Source organism: Tursiops truncatus, chromosome 5, assembly GCF_011762595.2.
Source record: "Tursiops truncatus isolate mTurTru1 chromosome 5, mTurTru1.mat.Y, whole genome shotgun sequence".
Lineage (NCBI taxonomy): Eukaryota > Metazoa > Chordata > Mammalia > Artiodactyla > Delphinidae > Tursiops > Tursiops truncatus.
Genome location: NC_047038.1, coordinates 3690593 through 3714750, shown reverse-complemented (window position 1 = coordinate 3714750; position 24158 = coordinate 3690593). Strand labels below are relative to the sequence as shown.

General features: G+C 54.4%; 1 protein-coding gene across 1 annotated transcript in view; it reads left to right on the top strand.

Moving 5' to 3' along the window:
- The window catches only part of SORCS2 (sortilin related VPS10 domain containing receptor 2), a 474224-nt gene that overhangs the window by 390120 nt on the left and 59946 nt on the right, over nt 1-24158 (top strand). The window contains exons 5-8 of the mRNA XM_073804818.1: nt 4921-4994; nt 9097-9161; nt 12725-12843; nt 15518-15607. Of these exons, the coding sequence (XP_073660919.1) occupies nt 4921-4994; nt 9097-9161; nt 12725-12843; nt 15518-15607 (348 nt within the window). The remainder of the gene's footprint in view (nt 1-4920; nt 4995-9096; nt 9162-12724; nt 12844-15517; nt 15608-24158) is intronic.

Here is a 24158-nt window from a genome sequence, read left to right as displayed (position 1 = left end):
ACCATCATACCCAACCTACCACTGAAAGCCGGGTGGAATTGCAATGCTTCTAATAATTGTGTGAGGCCTAATGGCACACATGTCTGTGAATGGAATGCACCTTCCCTCTGACTTCACCCTCCTCCTTTCCCTTTATTTCTCCCTTGTTCTCACTTCTGATCGTTTTACCTTTACATCAGATCAGAATATCTTCTGATCATTTTGTTTTTCTTAGAGGAGTGGTCTAGAGGAAGTCGACCCTTCCCCAGGACATTGCTGTGCGGGTTTTAGCTGCAGTAACTAGGATGTCCCTGATGTGTTTATTTGCCGGTGTTTGTCCTTTATTCAGCGGAAATGTTCTATTTCTGCAGCAGTTGGTTGTGTGTTATGTGATCACCTCCCATGAGAGCAAATTGGAAAGGCTTCATGAAGTTCTGGGGCAGATGTCATAAAGGCAAGTGTGTCGGTGGTGATGGCAACGATAACGCTATCCGTTAATCCGGAGGTTACATAATCCTGAGACTGATGGCCTCAGACTCCTTTTTATTCACTTATCGCCTGAGGATATGAGCTGTGCTCTCCCGGTTTGCAGATGAGTAAAGTGAGACTGTCCTGAGAGGAAGGAGTCGGCCGGGGGGTGGGAGAGGGGAAGAGGGGTGTTCCAGGCAGAGGGAACCACATGTGCGAAGGCCTAGAGGCAAGAGAGAGAAAAAAGGTGGGTCAGCAAACAGCAGGTGCTCAGCAAACAGCAAGTCGGCCTCCAGGTGCTGGGCCTCAGTCTGTGCACACGTGAGAAAACAGCAAGAGTTGAGTACAGCAGGAGCCTGGGGCTTGAGGGATTTGGGGAGGGGACACTGGCTCTAAGTAGCCAGGGTTTGGGGAGCCCTGGAGGGGTAGCTGGGGGCAGCGGCTGGCACCGGGTGGAAGACAGACTGAGATGCAGACTCTCAGCCTCTTTGAGTAAGAAAATCTCGCAGCCTGAGTGTTTTCTCCCTGCAGATGAAAGCAGAGGAGAGGAGCTTAACAAAGAAAACTCCCAAGTTTAAGAAAAAGGGACACAACTGTTATGCAATTGTCACCAGGTCACAAAGTGTCAGTCAGACAACTATTCAGAGTGACTCTCTTTCTAGAGGCTCTCGGTGATTTTTATGGGTGGGGACAGCCATCCTGAAGTGGGGAGTCTTCTCACAAGACCCCGAGGTTAGGAGATGACCTGTTCAAGGAGGAATCACTCACGCAGGGGCCGGTCTGCAATCCCGCAGCCGCGGGGACGAGGGAGAGAATGTTTTCCTGAAATTTCTCTCCTAGGCAGCTGAGGAATCTGTAGTTTTCTGGGCTGCTGTTGGCAAGGGGGAAAGGCGATTCGGACACCCCAGAGCGACAATGTGGGCAGGAGCGGGACTGAACAGCATTGCGGGGCCAAGAGGGAGTGTTACACTCACATCTGCAGTCTCCGTCTCGCCCCGGGCAGCTCTGTCTAGGAGGACGGTGGGCACGACGCTCAGTCCGGGGGCGTCAGAGCCCCAGTTCAGCGCATGCCTTGCCTGCCTGAAGTCCTGACACGTGGGACCCACTTGAACCCTCCTGAAGGAGGATGTCACCCATGTTACAGCTGAGAAAAGCCGAGGTTCACCTGGGTGACTCCAGGAAGGGAGGGCAGGGATCTGAGCCCAGGTGTGCCGGCCCCAAGCTTGGGAGACAGGGGCCTGGGTTTCCGTGTTGCCGTTGGGGACTGCCCAGCCATTCTGGAGAGGGAGGAGGAGGCCAGGCCTCCTCCAGCAGGAGAAGGACCACTCCCCATCCCATTAGCCTCCCAAATAGAGCAGACAGAGGGCCACCACGTGAGCAGAGCTGCCACCACCTGCTTAACTCTTCCCTGACTCCCCACGCCTGAGAGGTGAAGTCACAGCTCTGCCCCGTCCTCAGCACCTGGCTGTGTGCCTCACTTTTGCACAGACTGAGGCCCAGCACCTGGAGGCCGACTTGCTGTTTGCTGAGCACCTGCTGTTTGCTGAGCACCTCCCACCCCCCTACCTCCTGCTCCCAGGCCTGTGCTCGGGAACTCCCTCCCCCTGGAAGGGCCTCTGCCCTCCTCTGCCTGCAGACATCCCCACGACCCCGTTGAGGCACTGACACCAGGCAACAGGCGGTGTCCAGGGAGGAACAAGGAGCCTGCAGATGGCTCATGGAGGGACCCTAACCCGGGGAGTTGGTCACAAAGGCATCGGAAGGGCAACAGGCGCAGAACAGGATGTCGGTTTACCCCCAGAACAGAGGCTGCAGACATCCCCGCCACCCCCGGGCTGGAGTGGAGGGGAGGGGTATGTGGGGGCCAGGATCCCACATGCGCGCGCGTGTGTGTGTACGTGTGTGTATGTGTGCTCCAGCCCCATGGGGCCAGGACCCAACAGGCGCCGGCTCCCTGCCTACCACCAGGCTCCAGTGAGGACGGGGGGGTTCAGGGGGCAAGTGAAAGTACGTGTTTGCTCGTGTGTGTGCGTGTGTGTCTGTGGGTGCGTGCACGCGTAGTTGTGTCTCTGTGTTTGTGTGCATGTGTGTAAGCACGTGAATGTCTGTGTCTGGGTGGCACGTGCGCTTGTGCGTCTCCCTGTGTATATATGCTTGAGTGTGTGAGCTTGTGTGTATACGTGTATCTGTGCACATGTGGGCTTCTGTGTGTCTGTCTCCGTGTGTGCATGTCTGTGAGTACACGTATGCATTGTAGGGGTGCTCGCACACGTGTTTCTGTGTGAGCTGTCCCAGGGCCCTGGACACCATCCTCCCTCCTGCTCCCCCAGCGTCTGGCAAGTGTCTGTGCTCAGGGACAATCCTTTGCCTTCGGGTCTGTCGTTTCTCCTCCTGGACCACGAGCTTTGCAGACGCAGGGCCGGGTGTGGCTCAGCCCCGGAGCTCTGGGCCGGGGAGCCTGTGCTGTACTTGGCTTCTCTTGGCCTCCAGGGCATGGAGACGCATCTGGGGAAGCACCAGGGCTGTGATGGGGAAGCTCACACCTATCACGGCCACCTCTTGCGCATCACACTGGCTCCCAGGGCCTTGGTTTGAGAAATGCAGCTATTGAGGGGCTTCCCTGGCGGCGCAGTGGTTAAGAATCGACCTGCCAATGCAGGAGACACAGGATCGAGCCCTGGTCCGGGAAGATCCCACATGCCGCGGAGCAACTAAGCCCGTGCGCCACAACTACTGAGCCCGCGTGCCACAACTACTGAGCCCACGTGCCTGGAGCCCGTGCTCTGCAACAAGAGAAGCCACCGCAGTGAGAAGCCCGCGCACCTCAACAAAGAGTAGCCCCTGCTCGCGGCAACTAGAGAAAACCCGCGTGCAACAACAAAGACCCAACGCAGCCAAAAATAAATAAAATAAAATTTATAAATCTATAGAAAAAAAAGAAAAGAAAAGAAATGGAGCTATTGAGTCCCAGTGGAGGTTGGTGCAGGATGGAGCGGGTGCTCCAGTGTGGGTACTCCTCCCCCTGCCCTGTCCTGTGATCCCCAGAGAGCTGTCCCCCCCCCCTCCCCTTCAGGTCTTGCCCTGTGGCCCCTGCAGGCATTTCCCAAGCCCAGTCTACTCGTTCAAGGCTCTGTCCCCACCCGAGGTCCCCAGGTCAGAGCCCTAGACGCGGCCTCCCCCTTCCCTCCTCCCAGGACCTGTTCAGCTCTCTAAACAGGTCCCTTCCAGAGCCCTTTCCTCCTCTCCATGAGCCTGCAGCCCAGGGCCGGACCGAGGCCTGGCCTCCCTGGGGCCTCCCTGCCTCTGCCCCACGGCAGCTGGCCTCAGCCCTCCTGAGGGCCTCATCTTGCCCAGCGGCCTGGAGGTCTCAGGCAGGGCTGGCTGTGTACTTTACAGGGTCCAGTGCAAAATGAGAAACGTTTAACAATTGGGACAAACCCTTTCTTCCATGGTCTCTTTCCAGCTGTCACGGTGTCTTTATGAGCTACTAATGTCATACTCCCTGTGCACAGGGACACAGGCAGGGTGGACGCAGACCTCCCAGGCTCCCAGGGCCTCAGGACTCAGCGCACGGCCACCCAAACTTGACCCTCCCCAGGCCCAGGCGCCCCCCACCCCGGGTGGAAGGCGGCAGCGGCCCTGGAGGCGCTGGCAGAGCCACGGGAACCCGGGCTCCGAGCCCCACACCAGCTCATTGCTCCATCCGGCTCTGCTCACAGATCTCGAGTTCAGAGATAAAATTATTAGGTCTTTCGGGCTTCCCTGGTGGTGCGGTGGTTGAGAGTCTGCCTGCCGATGCAGGGGACGCGGGTTCGTGCCCTGGTCCGGGAGGATCCCACATGCCGCGGAGCGGCTGGGCCCGTGAGCCATGGCCGCTGAGCCTGCGCATCCGGAGCCTGTACTCCGCAACGGGAGAGGCCACAACAGTGAGAGGCCCGTGTACCGCAAAAAAAAAAAAAAAAAAAATTAGGTCCTTCAAGTTAGCGACCGCAGAGCATTAAACCCCAAGCACAGGCCCTGGGCTACCATAGTGGTCAAGGCCCCAACCAGGCTTCAGACGTCTCTGCTGTGTCCTGAACTGACCGTCTCACCTTTCCTGCTCCCTCCTCCAGAGCGCCCTCCCTCCGCCCCACATGCATAAAGGACATTCAGGTCCCTCCTGGGTGCCTGCACTCAGACACACCTCCTCCAGGGACCTCTGCCCCTGTCTCTGGGCTCCTACCAGCCAGCCTGGGGTCGAGACTGGCCCTTTATGGAGCCCCCGTGCCTGACCTTCCGCCTCTCGGAGGCTGGTCTGTACCCACCTGGAGCACAGGGCCTGCCCCCAACAGGTCCTCGCCAGGTGGGACAGGTGGGACAGGACCGGCCAGCCTCCGCCGGGGCAGTCATCACCCAGGGGTGATGCAGCTCTCAGGAGAGGCTCACTCCTCATGTCACGACCGAACTTTTCTCTCTCCTCCTTCTGCCCTAAAGCTCTACGTATCGTCTGACCTGGGGAAGAAGTGGACTCTTCTGCAGGAGCGAGTGACCAAAGACCATGTGTTCTGGTGAGCATGCCCCCCCCAGGACCCGGGGAGCCCTGGCGAGGCCAAGTCAGCCCCCTCGGCCCCCAGCTCAGGTCCCCCACCTTCTCTTCTCCGCCCCAGCCCTGCCCTCCTCATCCCAGGGGGGCCTCCGGGGCGTCCTCTCTCCTCTGCTGGGGCAGTGTAGGAAAGGGTTGAGAGCTGGGGCTTGGTGTCGCTCAGGCCACGCGCGCACCCACGAACCAGCTGTGCAGTTTCGCACACGTGAATCTCCCTCTCTGGGCCTCCAATTCCCCCATAGTAGGGAGAGGCACTAATGCACATAGAGCTGGCCCAGTGCCCGACACACAGCAGGCCTACCGTCCCCCTCACCACGGAACCGCCTCCCCCCTGCCCCTGCCTCTCCTGTCCTGGTCCCGACTCAGCCCCCCGCTGACGGCCCGGCGGTGCAGCCTTCCCTGCCCCGTGGCTTGCTCGGCCTCTGCCGGTCTTGGACCCTCACTCCTGCCCCAGCCGGCGCCCGGGCCCCCTCCGTGTTGGTGTCATCTCTTGGGAGCCACTCAACCATCGATTTGCGTGGAGCTCTAGTTTCACTGCCCCAGCGAGAGGCTCCGGTGCTCAGGAAACGCCTGGATAAGCGAGTGAGGCCCGCGAGGATGAGACATGGACGAGGTCCAGGGCTTCTGCAGAGGGAGCAGAAGCCAAAGGCGGGGCTCAGAGCCCGCGCTGGCACCCCTGACCCGGCTGCCACCCACCCCCCGCCTAAACTACCTCTGCAGATGCACGCAGTGACACACGTACTCTTTCCACCAAATTGCGTTTTCCTGAGTGTGAAAGTGACACACACTCACGTCCTCTCCTTTCTTATCTCATTTGGGCTGCACACGTACAGCCAGGCCTCCCAGCCAGGCGCAGCCCTGCGTCCCCAGGACAGACACCGTGGGAAGAGCTTCCCGTCCCGACCTGTTCCGTCTGCGTCTTCATGCTAATCAGGGCCAGGAACTAGTTTGCAGACTCAGGGCCACAGGCTGAAGGGAAGCTTCAGTCTCGCCTCTGGAACAACGGCCCGGGGGTGTGCCTTCCGCCGCGGGGTGGGGGGCGGTGAGGGCTCCCTCCACGTGGCCGCCCTCGAGAGGTCCCGGGTCCTTCCTCGGAAACTGGAGCGCGGCATCAATCCCAGGCCCTGTCATTCTTGTCAACTGTTAGCCCGCAGGGGCTCAAGGAGGTGGGGAGGGGGGCCGGGAGGTGGGGTTTCTGAGCAGGGCGGCCTGAGAAGTTGGCAGATCAGGATTCGGGGGACCGGCGGGGAGCGGTTCTGCCAGTGTGTCCAGTCCCAGGGAGACCCCTGGGGCCACAGAGAGAAACAGCCCGCAGACACTGAAACCTGAGTTGGTGCTCGTTCAGACACGTTGTCATCACGGGCAAATCAAATTATGTCTTCCCTCAGGTTTCTCAAATTGCTGCAAGTCATCATGCGAGAGGGATAATCACGCCAGACACTTGTCTGCTCGGGGCCCGGGAGTCTCCCTGGGAACGTGGTGACAGCACAGGGACGGCGCCTCTTGTAAACAGTGAATAATGCTGTTTTGACAGCACTTCCAAGGCGCGCTCTGTTCTTGAACTGACAGCAGGAATCGCCGAAGCCCCGTGTTGTGTGAGACTCAGACCCTTAATGTTTTGAGAAGCTTAAACAAGTGAGCTCCTTAGACTGGCCTCGTGGGGCCGTGGCCGGGGGTTGGGGACCTACTATGTTCTGGGCCCACGAATGCCCTGACGCGTCGCCTCCCTGCTAGTCTCTCAACGGCACTGGGACAAAATTATAAGGACCGCCCAGCAGCATGACGTTGTGAACACTGACTGCACCGGGCACCAGACCTCGGGTCCCCGTGCATCCTCTTATGAGATCCACACAGCGGCACCCAACTGCCCTCCCCTTACGTTACAGAGGGGGAGCGGCAGCCCAGAGGGGCCAGGGCATTTGTCCTAGGTCATGGGCCATGGCTGCCTCTGTCCGTAGCCAGTGACCTTGCCCTTGGCCCCTCTGCCGGGCAGTCTGGCCGCCTGCACTTCCCCAGGCGTTTCCAATTCTTCCTCCCGCCTCGAACCCAACCTCACCCATAAAGCCTCAGCCTTCCACTTCCATGAGCTCCAGTGCCTGCCCAGGTGTGAGGCAAGTGGCGGTACTTCTGTCCTGAAGGGAGGTGAGGGGGAGACAGAGTTCACCCCACAACAGCCCTGGTGGCGGTGTCTTAGAGGGTTGACCAGAACTGTTTGCATCAGAGCTTCCCTTAGCATCTAAAGGAGTAGCAATCCACTCCCGGTGCTTTGTCGAGCCTGCGTGGCCACAGGTCTTCTCGTGTGACTGCTGTTTCTAAACAATAGACCAAGGGCCTTCCCCAAATACTATCTTCGGGGACCTTGACAAACAAGAAGGCCCAGGGCTCAATGCTTGTCCTTTCCCCCGGGGAGCCAGGCTTCATCTGAGGGTGTAAATACAGAGTTTCACGTGGTCTTCAAAACCCGTGACCAAGGGTTTCTGGGGCAGCGACCTCAGGCCCACTGTGTTCCCTGCCTGGTGCAGGGCCTGGTGTGGGCGTGCTGGGAAGTGGCAGGGGAGAGGCTCCGATGGGGAGTGAGAGACAGAGGGAATGAGAGAGTGAGTGAGTGGATGAGTGACAGGCCGAGTGTCATGACCCCATTTACAGATGATGGCTGGTCAAACTAAAATTCCATCTGCCCAGCTGAGGACCGGTCAGTGCTCCTGGTAAAGGGAACAATGTCTCTCTTTATTCAGAAAAGAGAGGAAAATGTCAGGCAGGAGACCTCCTTCCAAGGAGCTTACAAATGGTTTATTCACAAAACCTAAATCAACACTTCACCTTGCGATGAAGAGACTCTATGGAAAGCCAGAGTGATTGACGCTGACACCCACGTTTGAAACATCACAGACTGCACATCCCGCCACGGGGGGGCATTGTGGGTTTCCCCTGTCCACCTGGGACCACCTGGCCCCTGGAGGAGGTGAAGCAAACAGGCGCCCTGGTGCCAAGCCCGTTAGGAATCGGGTTGAGAGCTGAGAGAGGCCAGCTCCGGGGGCTGTCAGTGGTGGGGACTGAGCAGTCAGTGGCAGGGACATCTCATTGGCCTGTCCTGGGTGCTGAGTGGCCGTGGGAAGTGACCTCTGCATCAGACTCCCAGTTTGTCTTTGGCAAAGTCAATGTGCTGCCTCAGGTTACTGTCCATGAGAGGGGCGGCTTGGCGGATGGAGTTTCATGGTCAGACCGGCTGGAATGTACGTTATAACAAGTGTAATCAGCTCCCACACCCATGACGCCCCGGGTTTCCTTGCTCCGGAGATGGCTGACGTAGCTAGAAGGTTCTAGAGGGAGCTGACATACAGAACATGGCAGGAGATGACAGTCCAGTTGATACCTGGAACCGGAAAATCTGGGAAACCCTGGACCACATCACATCATCCGTTGAGAAACCTGCGCTTCACCTCCTGGGTGCCAGGCCCTGTGCTGGGCTGGCGGGGGTCAGCGCCGTCCCCAGCTCCCCTGGAGGATGCAGCCCAGTCCCTGCCCCCCAGGATGTGTCTTCGTCCCGTTCTTCTCGGGCCTTGTTGAATGCTCCGTCGTGGGCAGCCACGGTCCCCCTGTGCTCCATGCACTGCCCGAACCCCTGGAGCATTTTGGGCAAGGGAGGGGCCCGCGGCTGAGAGCAGAGCCTTCCCAAGGATGTACTGTGAAGGGGGCACGAAGGGGAGCAGGGACAAGGGAGAAGGACCCTGGTGTGAATCCGGGTTTGCGCCCTCAGGGGAGTTGTTCTGATCACTAACACACATGCACACGCGCACACACATACACACACCTACGCGCACGGATGTGAAAATCTTCTCTAAACTACTCTAAATGGAAGAATGCCCAGCAAACCCTGGGCCCTGCAAGGCAGAGGCCGGGGCTCCATCGGCCTCCCAGGAGCAGGTGGGCTCTCGGGGAGGACTGTGTCCTCTGAGCCCCAGATCCTGGAGGCCACATGGCTGCCTGGGGCTCAGGAACCACACAGGCCCCGCGAGAAGGGCTTGGGGGCTCCGTTCCCGACGCCAGCCTCAGCCGTTCTTTTCCAGGGCTGTCTCTGGAGTGGACGCTGACCCAGACCTGGTCCACGTGGAGGCCCAGGAGCTCGGAGGAGGTAAGCCGGGAGGGTACAGGAGCCAGGCGCCCCCACGTCTGCTCGCCCCGTGGCCGGCTCGGCTGCCCTCGTCCTTCGTGGCTGGCCCTGCACGGCTGACCTTGCTGTGTTACGATGTGGCATAATTTTAAATGTGCTTGTTTTCCAAGCGGGGATAAACTGAAGTCAAGGAGCTCCACTCCACTGGCAAAGTCTATTGAGAGGACAACTTGCTCTGGCCCCTGAGCATTGAGTGTTTCCCCATCTCTCAGCACCCACCCTGCCCCCCACCAAGCTTGCTGAGTGCTGAGGTGGGGCAGGGCCTCCGATGGCTCCCCCCACTCCAGTGGGGCAAGGAGCTTCGTGGCCGATGAGCCCAGGGGCCGTGCATGCTGTGAGAAAGGTCCTCTGTGCTCCTGGAGGAGTGGCACTGACGTCAGAACCATGGAATGTTCTAGAACATCAGAGCTGAGAGGACCTGTAGATTGTGCCTTCATTCAACAAACACTGACTGAGTCCCCTGTGGACCAGGCCCAGGGCTGACCCTGCTGGGGATGCAGCAGGGTCCCCAGCAGGGTCAAGAACAAGACGCAGCCCTGCCCCTTGCCTGGTGGGACGTCCTGGTTTCTCTCGGAGTGGAGACCCGGGCAGGGTCACACTTAACCGACAGTGGGAGCTGACAAGTGCAAACAGCTGCCCCCTGGCTGGGCCATACCATGTGGAGCGTAGGTTCAGTGGTGCCGGGCACCGGGGTCCTGGCTGGCGACAGAGGCGCTGGCGTCGGCTCCCTGCCCGCCACGTGCCAGCCACATGAGCCTGGAAGTGACCCTGCACCTCGGCCTCCTTGTCTGTGAAATGGGCCCCATACGTGGTGCTCAGCCTGGGGACGTCGTGTGTCAGCGTGTGGTGGGTCCCTTTACCACGTCCAAAGCCCTCGACCCTTCCCCGGACCAGCCCCTGGGCCAGCCCCCGTCCTGCGGGGACGTCACTGTCGCTTCAGCGACACTGACCAGGAGCAGAAAGCTCACGGAGGCTCCAGGCTTTGCCCCGAATCACAGGGTCACGGGCTGGTACGGACCACAGCCCCACCATCCTCCACACACAAATCCCAAAGCGTCCAGGCCACACTCACGGCGACCTGATCCCCAGCAGGGCTCAACTCAGCAGAGGCGGGTGATGTCTCGTGATCCCACCTCCAGCGAGGAGGAACGCCAGGCCTCCATCCTCAACAAGGGGCGTCGTTTTCACCCAGCGATGATTCCGCGCAGCCCACCTTCCCCAGGGGAGGAGGGACCCTGAGCCTAGCAGCTGTGACGTGCACGTGAAGGGCCCCCAGGGCGGAGCAGCGTCCCTCCCCCGTCTCCCCTACCTCCAGCCACCCCAGCCCGGGAGCCCTGTTAGAACCCAGTCCAGCCAAGCTAGGTGGTACAGCATCCGGGCCTTTAGGACCCGCCCCACTCAGCGGCCCCACCTGCCCTCCGGCCAGCCTGAGCTACGGGCCATTCCCCAAGGTCACCTTACACCTGTCCTCGCCCCTGCGGGAAGGCTGCTCCCCATCTGGCCACCTTGAACGTCTTTCTTGGGCTTCCCACCACCTCCTCTGGGCTCCACAGCTCCCGGACTGCCCTGTCACAGCTCCGCACACTCCCCCGGGCCTGGAGCTCCTTGGGGACAGGGCGGGGCCTGATCGATTCACCTCTGTGTCCCCAGTAGAGCCACCAAATGAATAAGCACGTGGCCAGGTGCCAGTCGCCCTGAGCAGATGCTGGGCCCCTGCGCTAACGTGGCAGGACCCTGCGGCCACAATCCGTGCCGTGGACACGAGGACGCTCACTGCCTGTCACACCACGTTGTCACTGTCGGTCCGTCTGCCTCTCCCCAGAGCTGCAGCTGGTGCCGGTTCATGAGAGCCAAGCGTCCCCCTCCCTTCTCAGGCCCGTGGTCAGAAACTTCATCTCGGCAGCTTGAGAATGCCCCCCCCACCGGGGTGGGGCGGTGGTTTACACCAGAGAAATTGGCAAGCTCTGGGAATCGGCATTTCTCCCACTGCACAAACCTTCAGCCCCGTGAAAGGGGGTCTTTGTTTGTCTCGCTGGCAGTAGAGCTGGAACAGGGAGGGATGAGTGAACAAATGAATGAATGCATGCATGCATGCATGAATGAGTGGGCAAGTGAGTAAATGAATGAATGAACGGGTGAGTGAGCAGATGGTCCACTTGGAGTCTGGCCTGGGCTCAACTGCACGGCGTGCCCCGCCAGGCCAGCCCACGACAGGAAATTCAGTGTTGACCACAGGGACTGACCAGGCCATTCAGAGGGGAGATGGAAGGGGTGCAGGAGGGGCCGTGGCACAGCCATGGCTGACTGCAGTCCCCTAGACACTCACCTGCTCTTTTGACGTGGGCATTAATACCCACGTTACCGTGGAGGAGCTGAGACCCAGGGGACCCTGCCGGTGAGTTAGGGCAGGTCCTCCGGCCCCCAGCCCCGCCCCCTGGCACTCTCCATGCTGCCCGGCCACCCAAGGCTGTGGGCAGGACGTGCCCCGAAAGCGCTGACGTCTCTGAGCGCCCTGGCTGGGCTCCATTTGGTCCCCGTGGTTAAATGCCACTCCTGCCCAAAAGCGGTAGAGACGAGCTCCCCCGGGGCACAGGCTCCAGGCCTCTGCGCAAGTCCACCGGGGCCCCCAACCCAGGAAACAGAGGGCTTGACGTAAGAGCAGCGGCTGCCTGGCAAAACAGGGGTTCAATTTGCTTGATCGTAGATATTTCTAAAGGGATGAAAGTGCTTGTCTAAAGTTAGGGGGAAAAGAACCCCTGAGTCCTACCCACACCCACCCGTTTAAGTTGGAGAGATTCCAGGAGGGTGGGAGGGGTCCCGAGTCGTGATGGGTGCCACGGCCCTGCACTGTCCCTTCCCTGGGTGACCACATGCACCCAGCTTGCCCAGGGAAGGCTGGTGGGTGGGAGATGTGTGTGTGGGGGGGGTCTCCTGCCCACCATCTCTCCGGATTGCTCCGAGGTCCCTCTCCCAGACAGAGGATACAGGTGGCCACGGAGGTACAGGTGCCGTGCCTAGCCCTAAGCCCGGGGCAGAGGGCGTGTGGGACAGAATGTTGACCAAGTCCTGCGCTCACACGGCAGTGCTCCCCCGCACGGCTTTAGCCTGGGGTCAGCAAATGCTTCCCGTCAAGGCCAGCTAGTAAACGGTTTAGCCTGGCTGGCCGTGTGGTCTCTGCTACCTCAGGGCCACCCGGACTGGAGGCAGTCCGGGTGGCCCTGAGGTAGACGAGTCTCCTAACCTGGAAGACGGGACCATCATTGCATGGTCCTGAGTATTAGAAGAACTCCTCGCAGTAGAGCGCCTGGCACAGAGCTGCCCCCGCTCAGCAGCAGGTGCAATCACAGGGCACACCGTCTAACATTCAGACCCACAAACAAAACCGGCGGCAGTGGTATCAGAACGCGGACCGAGCCAAAAAGGTTCAGCACTGAATCATGTCTGAGGCTGTGTCTGACTCCTTCAGCTGGAGTCTGAGTCTTTGAGATTTCATGCAGCGCGTGGCTGGCTCTTATCTCCTGCAGGTTTTCGGTACGTCACCTGCCAGGTCCACAATTGCTCCGAGAAGACGCTGACAGTGCCGTTCGCGGGCCCCATTGACCACAGTTCTCTGACCGTGCAGGACAATTACATCTTCGTTAAGGTGAGCTTCCTGCTGGGGCTCTTGGAAATCGGCAATAGGTGATGTGGAGTATAAGCCACTTGGGGGAAAATGGAATCACTCAAACAGGAAGCAATAAAATGGCTATGTTACTTTCAAGTGCTACTTAATTCGGTTTCCGCTGCCCCTGTGATGGTGGTGGAAGGCACCCCCCAAACCCCATAAGGCCAAAACACAGGGATGCCACCTGCTCCTCCCTTCTGCCCACCAGGAACTTCCCACAGCCCAGGGCCCCCAAGCCCAAACCCGTTTTGTTCCATCTGGTTCCGGCGACTTTGAAATGATATTCAAAGGTGTTGTCTCTGCTCATTTCTCTTGGCCACCAGGCATCAGCTATCCACAGCCCAGGGACCAAGCCCTGCTGCCTGTACACACAGGCACTCAGATCACAGTTGGGACCACCATGTGGTCTGACGGTTCAGACACTCCAGGAAGCAGCTGGTCATACCACTTCTTGATTACTTCCACCAACGAGGAGCTCACTCCTTCTAAAACAGCCTACCCCTCTCCTGGATAGCTCAAATCTTTGGAAATGTCATTCCAGTACTGAGACGAAGTGTTTCCTCTACTCTCATCCAGTGACCCCTGCTCTGCCCTCTAACACCCCATGAGACAAATCCAAAGGCTCCTATGAAGATGGCCCCTTAGGGGCAGCCGCTGGTGTTCTCTCCCCTGAAGGCTCCCCCGTCTCAGGGACATTTCATCACCCCAGGTGCCCTTCTCCACACGCAGAGTGTACCAGGGCCTCCTGAGGATTTGGGGGCTGGAACTGGCAGGGTGTGTCACGGCCCCCATTAGAACAGGCCAGGCAAGAGGCTTCTGCCACCACCGGCCCTGATTCCCAGCCCCGCCCCCATTCTCCTTCACCCTCTGCTGATGCCCAGCCCCACGGCTTCCCATCCCTTCTGTGTGTTTGCACCCACTGTTCCCTGGGCGTGGACCACTTGTGCCCCCTTCTCCACCTCCTCCCCCAACACTGTCGTGCACCACCTCCTCCAGGAAGCCTTCCCTGACTTCCACCCTACTTCGGGCCCACAGGTTGCCTCTTCGGAGCGCCCCCAGCTCTGTGCATTCCTCCGTCACAGCCAGGCCACACTGTCATCCTTTACTGTTTACCGTAGACCCTGCAGTCTGGTGCGGGTGGGGGCTCCGGGTCTGTCCTCAGCACCGCTGTCTTCCCAGCACCTCCCATTGTGTTTCTGCAAATATCTACCAAGCGTTGGAACAATGACAGCATTGGCTTCTTTGACAACCGTATCTCTGTTTTCTAAATGTTGTGATTGTCTGGTCTGCCAGCGCCCCAAACCTGAGACCCCGGGGGCACCGCTGTGGCTGGACAGGTTGGGCTGGTCCTTGTGCAGCAGTAGACACCATGCACCACAGGGCCCCAGGATGGGGTGCGGGGCTCAGTTAGAGGTGCTGGGAAGGCCTGGCCGAGGGTGGGCCATGCGAGGGGGCTCGGGGAGGATGGAAGATGCCGGATCGGGTGCTGTCGGGAAGCGGGTCCACGCTGTAACTGGGCTGCTCAGTGACCTGGTCTAGAAGGAGGGGGCTCAGGAGGCTGAGCCGTGATGGTGAAGGAGCCGCCCCCGTGCACTCAGCCTGGACGGCGTGCGGTCATCGCTGGCTGGTCTGTGTCCAGATGTGATAACGGCTGGCTCTCAGCTTTGTCACCGAGGCCTGGTCTGCTGCTGTGACACTGTTTGTGTCCGACGGGGGAAGGCGCAGCCCGCAGTGCATGCCTGGCCGGGGCCAGAGGTCAGGGGCCACTGTGCCCTGTCCAGCTCCTGGCCCACTCCCTCTCCCATCACCCGTTTGCCCCCTTGTTCCTCGTCTTCCCTTTTCACCCCCTCCTCCTTGCTGCTGCCCCAAAGAAGCACATGCTGCTCTTTTCCTGGGTCTTCTATTATATCCCATGAGAGACAAGTTACTCCATCTCTGGGCCTCACTTTTCTCATCTTTAAAATGGAAATGATCACAGGTCGTGGAGTTGTTGGTTTTGATACCGATTAGCCGTTTGGGACAGTGCTGGCCACATGACTATCTCAGGAGTGTTGCCTCTCGTTTTGTTTCTCTTGCCTCGTGGTCTGGTGGTCATCTTTTGTGGCTTGAGCTTATCTTTGGCCTGTCTCTTCCTCCACTCAGTGGCTCACCAAGTACTCTCCCTAAGAGGAGTTCTGGGGAACAGAATTTTCTTCACCTTGTCTGTAACTCAGACGTAGGGAAGCCAGGTGCTGAGAGAGCATGGGGAAGGAGGTTAGTTCTAACTGAGGGAGGTGGAGGAAGACTTCCCAGAGGTGGGACATTTGGTGTGGGGCTCTGAAGGATGAATAGGAGTCTGCCCATTTCAGGCAGAGCATGTATAAGCAAAGTAAAAGGGCATTTTCACCAGGATTTGGCTCAACAAGAAACCTAGTCCCGGGCTTCCCTGGTGGCGCAGTGGTTGAGAGTCTGCCTGCCGATGCAGGGGACACGGGTTCGTGCCCCGGTCCGGGAAGATCCCACATGCCACGGAGCAGCTGGGCCTGTGAGCCATGGCCGCTGGGCCTGCGTGTCCGGAGCCTGTGCTCCACAACGGGAGAGTCCACCACAGTGAGAGGCCCGTGTACTGCAAAAAACTTGTTCCCTAAAAAACTTGTTTTTCCCTTCCTGTTAGGCAACCTCAACAAACCAGACCAAATACTACATCTCTTATCGTCGCAATGAGTTTGTCCCGATGAAGCTGCCGAAGTACGCGTTGCCCAAGGTACGAGTGGGTTCCCCGTTCCGCCGGGCCCTGAGCCGGGTGCTGAGCCTGCCCTGACTCGTGGGGCTGCAGGGCTTTTGCACCTGTGCTTGCTGGTGGCCAGGTCAGGATGGGTAAGAGCAAGCTACTGCCCCCTCCCCCTCCAGCTACTGCCCCTCCCCCTGCACTCCATCCTCACACGTGCCCAGCTTCATTCTGTCTTAGAGCCTCTGCAATGTTCTTCCCTCTGCCTGGTCTTTCTTTTCCCCAGACTTCTGAACATGTGATGTTTCAGACAAATGTCTCTTCCCACTGACCCTCCAGGCTGGTCCAGGCCTCGGTTTCCTGCTCACACTCCATCCTTCTCCTTCCTGACACTCAGGGTGCTGGGAACCCCCTGTTTCCATCCTGCTTTCAACTAGAGTTTCCAGGGCTGGGAGGCCGTTTCTGTTTTATTCACCTCTGCATTCCAGCTGCCTAGCATTGTGCCTGGTAGGTAGTAGGTGTTCAATTAATGCTACTTCCTTCCCCTTGCCTGGCCGACAAAGAAGGGGGACGTGGAGGCTGTCCAGACCCTGCCCCTGCCCTGCCTCAGGGTGACTCCACAGCCCCCTCCCTACCGATATTTTATTCCAACTTTACAAAGGAGGTGATTGATGTTCAGAGGGGCTGAATATCCCGTCTGAGGTCACACAGCTTGTAAGAAACCAAAGCAGGTTTCAAACCGAGGTCCAGGCGAGTCTGAGACCAGCCTTCTGCCGCATCTCCCTCCAGAGGACGGTCTCCATCCCATGTACGTAATTCAGAAGCGCAGACTGAAGCAGCCCTTCTCCCCCACATACTTATCGAGCATGAAATGTAAGCTAGGAGCAGACGCTGCAGCTGTGAGTCAGACACCCCGGTTTCCTGCCCTGGCTGGGTTTTCGGAGGAAACAGGCAGAAAGTCAAGCAGACGACAAATGTGTCAAATAATTGCAAGCTGTGATTTGTACTGAGAAGGAAATGAGAGGCCGAGGCAGACAGTGACGGAGGGTGGGGGAAGCTTCCCTAAAGGGGATGTCTCATCTGAAGCCCAGCGGTTGGGGGAAAGCTGTTCAGGTGTAGGACAGTGCAGGTGCAAAGGCCCTGGGGCAGGAGAGACCTGTCTGGAGGGTGGAGAGGAGGTGAATGCGCTGGCCCCTGCAGGCCCGGGGGCTGTGGCTTGCTGGAAAGGACTTGGATTCAGGAGCTGCTGCTCCGGACATCACAGACCCCTCCTGAGCCAGAAATGGGAAAAGTGCCTGAGACTTTTAAAACCTTTTAAAAGCATCTCTTTAGAAAGAGAAAAGGAAGAGGGGGAAAAAATGGAAAGGAAAGGAAAGAAAGGAAAGAAGGAATCTTAATAAAGTCCCTCCAGTGTTGGCCGAGTAAATAAATGAAAAGCTAATGGTTTCATTTATGGCAAGTGCCTTTGGCATCTCTGGAGGGCGGGGGGCCTTTCAGCTTCTGAGAGGCTCTTCCTCTGCCACTGGCGGCTGCAGCATCAGCAGCATTCTTTGTCCTAGTGTTGGGGGTGGTGGGTTGAGTGGACCCCTGGGTCTCTCCCTGCTCCCTTCTGGTACTGGGGCCTGGGCAGATGCTGCCCCTTTCCTGGGACGGAGGAGGCTGGACCAGCGGCCAGGCCATTTCTGAGGGTCTTCTGAGGAGACTGCAGCCACAAGTCATGACCTCTGTGACCTTGAGCCCTGGCTGCACCTCCCTGGTCCGTGGCTGAGACAGCAGTGAGTGTTTCTTGGTCTTTGGGGGGAGGTTTGCAGGAAGCACCACTGTGAGTCCCGCTGCAGGCCCTTGACAGCACGTGCTACCTGCTAGCTTCCCGTTTCTGCAGAAATCAGGGGTCACTGGAAAGAGTTGTGAGGCTGTGATGTTAGTGCTGCCCCCGCATCGTAAGTGATGACAGAAACAGACATGCCCCCCCTGCCATCCAGTTTCAAGGGATGACCAGGAGCCCACTTATGTCGGTGGCATTTGCATTGACACTGTGTGTCCTCGCTCGGGGGTCCTGCCCAGGACCCAGTGACAGGCAGCGGAGGACCATGCACAAATCAGGCTGCTCTCAGGCATCACCCACCCGCACCCCGAGCCCTGCAGGGTCCTCGAGACCACATTTGGTCTTTGCTGAGAACCTTGCCCATCCAGGGAGCTGGCTACTTCCTCTCCACCAAATTCAGGAGAGCAGCCAGACGCCAGTGTCCCCACCAACAAGGAGAGCTAGCTAATTGAATTCCCTAATCAGATTTGGTTGGTATAAGGTGAATTTGTAACTCCTGCCTGTTTCCTACCCCCAAACCAGCCCCATCTTTTTTTTTTTTCTTTCATTGCCCAAGTAACATCATGGAAACAATAGAAATCAGAGCAGAGGGGAGCTCACCACAGCCTCCCTCCCTCCCTCCCTCCCTCCCGAGCCCTGTTTGGTTTCCCTCCATCCTGGGCCCCAAGCCAAGGCGACACTGCTGTAGCTGTATCATTGCAGACACTCTGTCTACAGCCTGGCTTTCACATGACAATGTCTCAGGAGAATTTTTCCCAAATGATACATGATACCCACCTTAAACGACTGCAAAACTTTCAACTCAGGAGACCGTACCTTGTTCAGCGAAGCCAGACTCCTGTTGTTCAGACATTTGGGTTGTTTCCATATTTCATAATTATAAACAGTGCTGTCATGAATATATTTGTGCCCACAGGTATTTCTTTTTTTATTTTCTCAAGTCAGTCTAAGAAAAACTTCTGGACAAAGGATATAAATATTTGTGGAGCTTAGTTGCTTTCTAAAAGGGTTCCACCAGCAAAGTTAAAATAGACCAGTTTCAACACAGCTTCACCAAATTTTGTGTTGTATCAATTCTATTTTCCTTGTACTTAAAAAGGTATAAAAGGTACCATTCTGCTGTTTGAATTCACCTATCTCTGAAACCTGTAATGGGTAAACAGTTTTTATTATATTTACCAGCAGCCTTTGCTTAAATTGTTTACTTGTAGAGATTTAAAAAAAAATTTACTCATGTTCCCTAACAGGAAAAAAAAATAGGCAAAGGCTATAAACAGACAAAAGAGGGGAAAAATCCAAGTAACTATTGATTATATAAAAATATTCATAAGCATAAAGTAAATGCAAATTTACTTTAAAGTAAAAAATAGACTTTTATCTATAATATGTTTACATAAAATAAAATAAAACCCATAAAGTGTAAGAATAAAGGAGGAAGTGACATCAGGGAAGAGGGTGGAGTGGACAGCACAGGAGTCTGTCTTCTCACTTAGACAACAATCCGCTGTCAGAATCTGCCTGATGTAATTGTTTTGGAACGCCGGAGTCTATTCAAAGGCTTGTAGCTTCCAGGGGAAGGCTTGCACCATAAATCAAGGTTAATATCCACAGTTTTAGCTCTTCCCAAGGAAGCAGCTACCCATCTCCTACTCCTGCCCCCCAGCCGCGTGGCCGGCAGCTCTGTACGTATTCCTAGAGCAGGCACACAGCTTGCCGGAGCCAGGGTGGGCATAGGACCTTGTCCTTAAATATTGGACCTTGCCCCCCAATATTGGGAGTCTGTGCTCTGATTGTTGCTTCTGATCATGCATGCAGACACCCAGGCACACAGTTATTATTGCAGCCACCAACAGCTGAAGCAGCTTCTAAGGGATTTAAAGGGCCATGTTACCAAGCCAAACTTGGGTCCGCTCGCCCAGGTGCAGCAAAGTCAACCCACTGACACCAGGTTGTGGTGAAGGAAAGTGCGGTGTTTATTGCAGACGCCAAGCAAGGAGTCCAGGGCAGCTAGTGCTCAAAATACCCGAACTCCCTGACAGGTTTCAGGCAAGGTGAGGGAGGGGCATCCCAGGGTATGTGATCAGCTCGTGCGCAATTCTCGTGATTGATGGTGAGGTAACAGGGCAGGGTGTCATAGGGATTAACGTTATTAATCCTTGGGCACCAGTAGTTCTGGGGCAACGTGCTCACGATCAAGTAGTTAACTCCTCCCATTTGGTGGTGGTATTAGCGTCTGCAAAACAACTCAGAAAATGTGCATCAGATACTATTACCTATGTCCTTTAGAGAGGAGCGAAAGCGGAGCATATGGAGGAGGGGTCTGTCCCGGGAAGTCCCCACAGGGTCCTGCTCAGTTACAGCCAGAACCTGTTTCCACTGCCACCCCACCTTTATTTTCCTTCCTTTCCTTTTGGGAGCCAACATTTAAGGACTGGGACATTCAAAAGCAACCACACATATGGAGGAATTTAGAAAGTCCCCAAGCATGCCCAGGAAAGAGCTCAGGCTCAGAAAAGACCTGAGGACTCCAGTGTACACCTCAGGCTGGTCCCTGGCATGCAGAGAGCCTGCAGCCATAAAATCTAAATAAAAAACTAAAAAAAACAGCAAACCCCGAGGAAGGGAGAGAATCTGATTTCCAGAGTTACCACATTATTAGATTCCAACATCCAGTTATCAATAACAAAGAAACCACAAGGCAAAGAAAGAAAGTACAATCCATTCAAAGGGGAAAATACCAACAGAAGTTATCTCTGAGAGAGACCAGATGGCAGATCTACTAGACAAAGACTTTAATACAACTGTCTTCAGGATGCTCAGAGAGCTAAAGGAAATGTGGAGAAGGTCAAGAAAACAGAGTACAAACAAATTAGATCTATAGGTATACCTCACTCTGTTGTGCCTTGCAGATATTGTATTTTTTTCCCACAAATTATAAGTTTACGGCAACCCTAGCCCTGCGTGGAGCAAGTCTATTGGTGCCATTTTCCCAACAGCATTTGCTCACTTTGTGTCACAGTTGGTAAATCTCACAATATTTCAAATTTTTCATGATTACCATATTTGTTATGGTGAGCTCTGATCAGTGATCTTTGAAGTTACTACTATGATTGTTTGGGGCCAACTTAATTGATAAGTGTCGTGTGTGTTCTGACTACTCCTCCAACCGACCATTCCCTCATCTCTCTCCCTCTCCTTGGACCTCCTTATTCCCTGAGATACAGCAACATTGACATTAGGCCAATTAGTGCCCTTACAATGGCCTCTAAGTGTCCCAGTGGAAGGAAAAATCACACTTGTTTCATTTTGTATTAAAACCTAGAAATAATGACGCTTAGTGAGGAAGGCTTGTTGAAAGCCAAGACAGGCCAAAAGCTAGACCTCTTGCACCAAACAGCCAGGTTGTGAATGCAAAGGAAAAGTTCTTGAAAGAAATTAAAAGTGCTACTCCAATGGAAACACAAGTGATAAGAAAGCCTTATCGCTTATATGGAGAAAGTCTGAGTCGTCTGGATAGAAGATCAAATCAGCCACAACATTCCCTTAAACCAAAGCCTAATCAGAGCGAGGCTGTAACTCTCTTCATTCTATGAAGGCTGAGAGAGGTGAGGAAGCTGCAGAAGAAAGTTTGAAGCCAGCAGGGGTCGGTTCACGAGGTTTAAGGAAAGAAGCGACCTTCATGACATCAAAGTGCGAGGTGAAGCAGCAAGTGCTGGTGCAGAAGCTGCAGAAGGTTATCCAAAGCTCCAGCTAAGATCATTAATGAAGGTGGCTACACTGAACAACAGATTTTCAATGTAGACAACAGCCGCTATTGGAAGAAGATACCATCTAGGACTTTCATAGCTAGAGAGGAGAAGTCAGTGCCCGGCTTCAAAGCTTCAAAGGACAGGCTGACTCTCTTGTTAAGGGCTAATGCAGCTGGTGGCTTTAAGTTGAAGCCAGTACTCATTTACCATGCCCCAAATCTTACAGCTCTTAAGAATTATGCTAAGTCTATGCTGCCTGTGTTCTGTAAATGGAACAAAGCCTGAATGACAGCACATCTGTTTACGACATGGTTTACTGCATATTTTAGGCCCACTGTTGAGACCTACTGCTCAGACAAAGATTCCTTTCAAAATATTACTGCTCATTTGACAATGCACCTGTCCACCCAAGAACTCTAATGGAGACATACAATGAGATTAATGTTGTTTTCGTGTCTGCTAACACAATATCCAATCTGCAGCCCATGGATCAAGGGGTAATTTTGACTTTCAAGTCTTCTGATTTAATACATGCATTTCATAAGGCTATAGCTGCTATAGACAGCGATTCCTCTGACGGATTTGAGCAGTCAATTGAAAACCTTCTGGAAAGGATACACCATCCTAAATGCCAGTAAGAATATTTGTGATTCTTGGGAAGAGGTCAAAGTATCAATATCAACAGGAGTTTGGAAGAAGTTGATTCCAACCCTTATGGATGACTTTGAGGGGCTCAAGACTTCATGGAGAATGTCGCTGCAGGTGTGGTGGAAAGAGCAAGAGAACTAGAATTGGACGTGGGGCCTGAAGATGGGACTGAATTGCTGCAACCTCATGAGAGAACTTTAAGGAATGAGGAGGTGCTACTTATGGATGAGCAAAGAAAGTGGTTTCTTGAGATGGAATCTAGTCCTGGTCTAGATGCTGTGAAGATTCCTGAAATGACAACGAAGGATTCAGAATATTACATAAACTTAGCTGGTAAAGCAGTGGCAGGGTTTGAGAGGACTGACTCCAATTTTGAAGGAAGTTCTACTGTGGATAAAATGCTATCAAACAGCACTGCTGCCACAGAGAACGTGTTCATAAAAGGAAGGGTCAGTGGTTGCAGCAAACTTAAGTGTTGTCTTCTTTAAAGAAATTCCCACAGGCACCCCAACCTTCAGCACCCACCGCCCTGATCAGTGGGCAGCCAGCAACATTGAGAGGCAAGACCCCCCACCAGCAAAACGATTATGACTCACTGAAGGCTCAGATGATGGTTAGCGTTTTTTAGCAATAGAGTACTTTTTAACTAAGGTGTGTACATTTCGTGAGATATAATGCCATCGTACACTTAATCGACTACAGTATAGTGTAAACATCACTTTGATATACACTGAGAAACCAAAAAGTCTGTGTGACTCACTTTATTGTGATAGTTGCTTTATTGTGGTGGTCTGGAACGGAAACCACAGTATCGCCAAGGTATGCCTGTACCAAAAAAATAGATAGAACACACAAATGGAGCCAAAGAGAAATTCTGGAGCTAAAAGGAGCAATAACTGAAATGGAAACTCCACTAGAGAGATCCCAAAACAGATGTGAGCAGACAGAAGAAAGAGTCAGAGAACCTGAAGATAAGATGACTGAAATTACGAAATCTGAGGAACAGAAAGAAAAAAGATTGAAGAAAAGTGAACACCATCTAAGAGACCTGTGGGACACCATCAAGTGGACCAATACACACATTCCATAATGTGTGTCCCAGAAGGAGAGGAGAGAGAGAAAGGGGCAGAAAAACTATTTGAAAAAATAGTGGCCCAACACTTCCTTGAAATTGATGAAAGACATGACTGCAAATATCTTTAAAAGCTTGGTAAGCTCCAAGTAGTATAAACACTAAGAGTTCCACACCAAGACACATCATAATCAAACTGTAGAAAGACAAAGAAAGAATTTGGTGAAGGTGTTCGTTTATTCGGCTGTTCCCTGGATTTTATGTAAAAATCTATGGGGAAATTTCCCCTATCATGCTTGCTAAAAATGTTTTTAAACTTTCCAAAGTTACTTCTTTAAAATGTTTTCACTACAACTAATGGCATAATGCAAATATATACCATTTCTACCCGCTTACCTCTCCGTTCCTCCTTTCCAATCTCACATCTTCATTCCTCAGTGTAACTGTTGTAGGAACTCTTAGAGACATCTCAATATTCGTTTTTCTTCTTCATCTTAGTTTAACAAACCCCAGATTTTAGCTGGTACATTGCTTCCCAGCTAGGACTATATCTCCCAGATTCCCTTGCAGCTACATGTGGTTGTTTCTAGAATCTGGTCAGTGAGATTAAGTGGAATTGTCACATCTGGGAGACTTCTCAGAGTTCTCCTTTAAAGGCAAGCCTTTCTCTCCCTCTTTCCTGCCTCCCTCCTGTTGCCTTGCATGTTGACAAGATGGCTGGAGCTCTAGCAATCATCTTGAACCATGAGGACAAGGGCCATATCATGGGACAGTAGAATGGTGACCCAGAAGGAGCCTCTGTCCCTGGTGATTCCAGCTTCCATCCTGGAATGTCTATCTCTGGACCCTTTTACATTCGTGAGAAATGAGTTTCTATCTCATCTGAGTCACTTTTTTTCCCAGTTTCTATTACTTACAATCAAACCTACTTCTACCTGATATCAAACATTGGCAACTCTGGTGTTTCCACATATTTCTCTAGGCCATATAGCTATACATACATGCAAACACATATACATATGTGTAATTCTTTTAATGTCTTTTGTTTAAAAATGGAGTCAACAAACGTCTCTGCTTCTTTTTACAAAAAGAATAATGTAAAGGCAAATTTAAGAAAAAAATTGCATATTATTTATCACTCTCTAATCAGCAAAGATTTTCAAAAGCCTGTTTCAATGCATGAAGTTAAATGAGCGCCCTCTAGCCCTGCTGGTGGGGAAGGAACGTATACGCTCAGGACGATGATTGAACAACACGTAACAAGAGCTTTAAAAATGTTCCTGCTCTCCGATG